This window comes from Triticum dicoccoides, chromosome 2A (assembly GCF_002162155.2).
Source record: "Triticum dicoccoides isolate Atlit2015 ecotype Zavitan chromosome 2A, WEW_v2.0, whole genome shotgun sequence".
Lineage (NCBI taxonomy): Eukaryota > Viridiplantae > Streptophyta > Magnoliopsida > Poales > Poaceae > Triticum > Triticum dicoccoides.
This window is the reverse complement of record NC_041382.1, coordinates 738,305,229-738,311,005: the sequence shown is the minus strand read 5'-3', so window position 1 is coordinate 738,311,005 and position 5,777 is coordinate 738,305,229. Positions and strand designations below refer to the sequence as shown.

The 5,777-nt window shown below is 40.0% G+C and overlaps 1 protein-coding gene across 1 annotated transcript in view; it reads left to right on the top strand.

Annotated features, from left to right (window-relative positions):
- Window positions 1-2,533: 2,533 nt before the first annotated feature.
- The window catches only part of LOC119356796, a 5,722-nt gene continuing 2,478 nt past the window's right edge, over window positions 2,534-5,777 (top strand). The window contains exons 1-6 of the mRNA XM_037623788.1: window positions 2,534-2,813; window positions 3,491-3,664; window positions 3,776-3,828; window positions 4,214-4,267; window positions 5,419-5,578; window positions 5,683-5,751. Of these exons, the coding sequence (XP_037479685.1) occupies window positions 2,655-2,813; window positions 3,491-3,664; window positions 3,776-3,828; window positions 4,214-4,267; window positions 5,419-5,578; window positions 5,683-5,751 (669 nt within the window). The 5' untranslated portion in view covers window positions 2,534-2,654. The remainder of the gene's footprint in view (window positions 2,814-3,490; window positions 3,665-3,775; window positions 3,829-4,213; window positions 4,268-5,418; window positions 5,579-5,682; window positions 5,752-5,777) is intronic.

Below are 5,777 nucleotides of genomic sequence, written 5' to 3'. Positions count from 1 at the left end.
CTCAACACTAGTAGACAAGGAAGTAAGATTTGTTTTCTTTTTTGGCAAGAAAGTAAGATTTGTAACATCCTAAGGCCGGCCCTAGCATCTCGGAGGCCCTAGTGCGAACATGGTACAATGGGCCCTACGGTCTCCATGTTGGCAGCTGCACGTTGCAGCCGCAAGTTCGTTCAAACTATCCCTTGACCCGGCAGGAGAACCCATCGACCTCGACGACCTTGGATGTGAACGAGGGCATTTTGCCAATGCGGTCTTCGCTGCAACAATGCAGTCAAAAAATAGATGTATAGATTCAACAACCGCACATATTGTGTCACCTGCATACATTCCTGAAGCCCAGAGCGGTTTGGGTTGCCTCTGATCTCTGTTTTTAATTTCGGTCGTGTCGCAGTGGCGCACGTGCTGCCGGGGAGCGAAAGGAAGGTTTGATCACGCAGAACATGGAGCGCTAGGTGGGATTCCAAATTCAATGACGTCAAGCAAGATGCATGGCACACTGCGATTTCTTCCTCGTAGATCAGTTTTGCTTATCAATGGTCAGAGCATTGTCCTGGACAGTCGTTCCTTACTCCTTAGTGCTCTTATTATGAGTTATGGTGATGAAGAGGCAAGACAAACACATTTAACCTAGAGAGAACTCCACTAAGTTTGTGTGGCTAACGTTACTGATGGATTAATTCTGCCGTAATGCTTAATTTTGCAGGAGAAGAGAAAATATGGTTTCTTGAACCACTCCCTCCATTCACAAATATAAGATGTTTGAATATTTTAATATGGACTAAAATGAGTGAACAAACACACTAAAACATGTCTATATACATCTAATTCAGTAAAAAGTCAGAACATCTTATATTTATGAACAAAGAGAGTACTTCTCAACCTGGGGATCCTACTTGCCAACCAGGAGAGCTTCTTCAAAAGTGGCTAAACACAGTATCCTTTGTTTTAGGCTGGCCATAGTGGGGGTAACATAGTATCATGTACTTGGGACTCGCAAACATGCTTACGTGGCAGTCAATTAAAGAAGAGAGAGATGGTTATAGTAACATAGGTAGATACCGTAACATAATAAATGTGGTGCTACTATGTGTCATGCATGACAATAAATGAGACCATCTATGATACTAATCTATGATACTATGCACTATAGAGGTAGTAACATAGACTAGTAACATATGCATGTTACTAGTCTAAGTTACTCCCCACTATGGCCAGCCTTAGTATTATCGATGCCACATATGGCCACGCACAACAGAGTAGGGGCACCTTTTACAAATTCCTATGGGAACATTGTATCGCAATTCGCAGAGGTGATGGTCTAGGAAATGCAGTTAAGCACTATGATGGAAATATTAAAAATTCTTTTTAAAGATAAGGCTAAGGGCTAAAGTTTGTTGCACATGATGCCATCTACTTTGGAAGATTCACCACTAACATTCCTTACTTTCTATTTTCCATTGTATTGGTGCGCTTCAATCTTTGTGAAGGGATTGGGCAGCCGCTACTGCATTTTACTCCTGCAAAATGACTGGGAAGCCGCACGCTATGTTTGCATCTTCCGAAAGCGTGGTCCTGATTATTTGCAATATACTCCCTCTTAGTATAAAGTTGGGTCATCTATTTTGGAACGGAGGGAGTATTAAGCACACATTGGTGACTAACTATTTGCATGTTTTTGTTACGAGTTGTCTATTTACAGTAACTGTAAACCAGGATGTCGTTGAAAATAGGGCGGTTCTGAAAGAGTTTGGGAAGAGAGAAGAAATGACACCATGGAGTATTTGGTTTCCAATTGTGCGGCACTGCACAATAATAAGCAACTAAACAAATGATCAAGGATATTTGTTTCCACCTTGAGCTGGAGAGATGCACGTGTGTCTGGACTGGAGAGACGAGTCTGATCATAAGTTAGATTGCTTGTTTTTGAGAGAGATCATAAGTTAGATTTGATCACATGATCTGAGACCAGTCGGTAGATGTTTGTCCAGTTTGTAGATTAGCTGACGTGACAAAAGAACATGCATGGCTTGCTTACTAACGAAGCAACAGAAGGTACGAACAAAAGAGAGCAATCCATCTGATTGGGGCGAGGAATCCGATCGGCTTTCATTCACATTATTGAGTCGCAATGAAATGACGTACCTCCATGAAATCATTGTTCATAGAAAATTTTGTTCTCTTTCATGTTTGAAAGCCCAAACATGCGAGTGTTTCGACGAATCATATACATGCATGTGAGTGTTTCCACGAATCAACACTACACCACGGTTGCTATTAGGAGGCGTTTTAATAAGGGCAAACCCGTTCTCAACACAGAAGAAGGATAAGAATTGGCTAATATATATATATATATATATATATATATATATATATATACCCTCCCGTACATATATAGTACATGATGTCTATATCCACAGGCAAAACAATCAAAAAGCAGAAGATGCTACCATGCTTTTGCTGGGTGCAATGGAGTCTTTCCACTTTTTTAGATTAGAGACATCAACCCCACCTCCCAACCACTTGCTTCCGATATGATCTGTTTCACCTGCCCACCAAGTAGCACACAGATTTAAGGTAGCCGGGATTCCCGAAACAAAACAAAGCAGAAGCATAGAGGACGGAGCTACCCATAGCACTGATTAATATTAGATCTCATGGGGAACATACACCAGGCCGGCGTCAAGAAAGATGACCATGGCGGCGGTGACAACCAGCAGCTACAGGTGGTCTCCGTTCTCGAGCTCCAGGCCGGCGTTGTGGAAGACCAGCCGCAGCCTCTCGGCGGATGGCATGCCGTCGAGGCAACCTCCATGGTACGTGCTTCCTTGCCTAGTGCGTATACCTGTGCTCCGGCCACGGCAAGCCAGCATTTTTTTGCGTGTGAAGTTTATCGCTGTTGCACCTATTTCAATTCCTGGTCAAACTTCTTTTGGATGAAACAACTCTTTCATTATCTGCATTGAAGATGACAATACAAGAAATTTGTTGATTTGTAACGCTGAGATTATGTCGGTTTTGTGATGAAATTCAGGTGGTCAAAAGTTGAGCATCATTACTAGACTGTACTACGCTTCTGAAAATTTTTAGGTGGTTAGAGTGGATTTTTGAAGGACTTTGGGTTTAGGATCTTTCATCGAATTTCACACAAGAATACCTTTGCCTGCTCCCATCTTAATTGTATGATTTTCCTACACTCAACATGAATCTTGAATTCACCAAAAACCTGCTAAAAGCTCGAGGTAGGCAACTTGAAAAGTTGTAGGTAGGGGCCGGTCACCACTCATATTCCACTTAAAGTCAATATGACTGAAACCTTTTTTTAGGGGAGTAGGACTAAAACCTGAAATAAAACATTAGTCCTCACGATGGCTGGCTTGTAATTTTTTCTCTCTGATCAACGTGGAAATTATTAGGGAGTATGTAATTAGTATAGTGTTTTTTTAATAAATTTTGTGATTCACCTGTGCCTAATTTGTGTATGCTCTTGCAGTTGGAAAATTGCAAGACAAACAGTACTGCTACAGATGAAGGCACCAGCAGCAGGATAGATATCCTCGGGCCTGCAACCGAACAGAATATCCCAAAACCCAGTGATCCTCCTCATCCATGCCCGCCGCCACAGTCGCTGCCGGAGGGTGTGCAGTCCGTGCTCAACACGTCACGGGTCAGATACGATAATCCATCATTCACAACCCTGATTAAGTTTAGTTTGTTACCGCCAGCATCTAGTAAAGTGATCTTAATTTGTTACATGCATGGATAAACACGCGCACAGGTTAATCGAAAGTGCATTGGAGACGGTGATGGCTTCACTGCTTATGAGGAGAGGTATATGCAAATTAACTCAACCTAGCTAGATTTAGTTTCCTGTCCCTGCCTCACTTCAAATATATGACCAAAATTTAATTTCCTCTCCCTGCCTCGCTGGAAAACTAGCTACTTCAATATGCACATGTGAAATATTTGTTGATAAGAGTAAACAATATTTTTTTAGTGAATTTGGTCTCACTAAAACTAATTAAATCACAATGCTTAATTGTGCTGCATATGTGAATATACTATGCATCTAGAGAATTTGTGAAAACATCTAAATCTCTGACTGAACTGAGCAAAAGTTGGATTTAAATTCAAATTCAAATTCAATTACGTCAACCGAAACACGAGCTTTCATGATATATTTTTCTCTCGTCTCATTCAGTATTTCTGTGAGCAGGATTGCAGGTGATACAAACATCCGAGATCCACCGAAATACAAAATTAGAATGAAGTATGTATATTGTTAATTCTTTACATGGATGGTACTGTTTTTAAAGTTCAATGTACCTAACTAGCTAGCTTTGTAAATGGCAACATCTAGCATATTGTATAGGGCTAGTCCTATTTCCATTGTCCACATGGTCATTTTGAGTACTCATGGAGCTCAAATGGACATTCCATGCAAAATTTGTAGCCATTCACCAGCACTGTCGGTTGGCTTTTTTTCTTCTGTCGCTCCCAACAAACACATCGTAGGCAGGTGACACTTGCAAGTTGTCACTATTGACATGTTATCACTGACACACTGATTCATATTGGAAGCATCCCAATCTATGATAGTGTCTCATCCTTGAGGGGATTTGTTAAGTACTCCCTTTGTAAAGAAATATAAGATCATCTAAATGATCTAAAGTAGATGATCTAAATGATCTTATGTTTCTTTACAGAGGGAGTACATGTTTGTACTAGTGAGGATTGTGTAAATGCATTCTTCTTTTCAAATGCCGAAACATATATTTAATAAACAATAAACTTCGCAGTACTATTTCTAGAATTAAATGGTAGTTTTAGTGTTATAGCTACAATTTATTTAAGGATATTTAATACAAATTTGAATTATAAAGAAATTATAGCATAATAGTTTGAAACATATAATATAGAATTCATCTTCAAAAGTGTTCAAATATCAAGACCAAAATAACTCATACTTGTACATTATATTTACTGATTAACTTGTGTTTGACCTTAGGACTGTATCTACACATAAAAAGTTATTTTATATTATTTATAAAGCAACATCTCCATCGAGACTTGCCTGGCCGCTGCCAGACTCAGTCAACAAAGACTACATACTCTATTTTCACCCCAAGATGGTAGCAACAATGCCTTCACCAACAATGCCTTCATGAAAGTAACACCGCACAAACATTGCCCTTGCCAGATTTGACCACCAGGGCAAACCTAGGCCTAGGGTCTTGTCTCTACCGATGACTGAAATTATTTGGCTCAAGTCACAACTCGTACTTTTTATCTATTTTGTCAAAGTTTATAGTAACTAGTACATATTGTCTTATGAGAATTAATTAATGATCATATGTCGTGCCATCGGCTTTTACAATAGGCTTCAAGAGAAGAGTGCATTTACTTTCTGTGAATCAATAGGGGGATTGATGCACCGGAGCTGGATATGGAATATGGCATGGAGTCAAAGGATGAATTGGTGAGGCTTATTGGGGGGAAGCGTGTTTCGATTCTTGTGTATGGGCCAGACAAATATGGACGATCTCTTGGTGACATCTACTGTGACGGTGTCTTTATCCAAGTGAGAAAGAAGATATGATCTTTTATCGAAAAAAAGAAAATATGATCTAGCTTGTACATCTTTTCCCCCTGCAGTTCTGTGATGTTTGTGTCTAAATTCTTCAGGAACAAATGCTGAAAGGGGGCTTTGCCTGGCACTACAAAATGTGCGACAAACGTCCTGAATTTGCAAAAGTAAGATATCTGATCTCAATCCATTT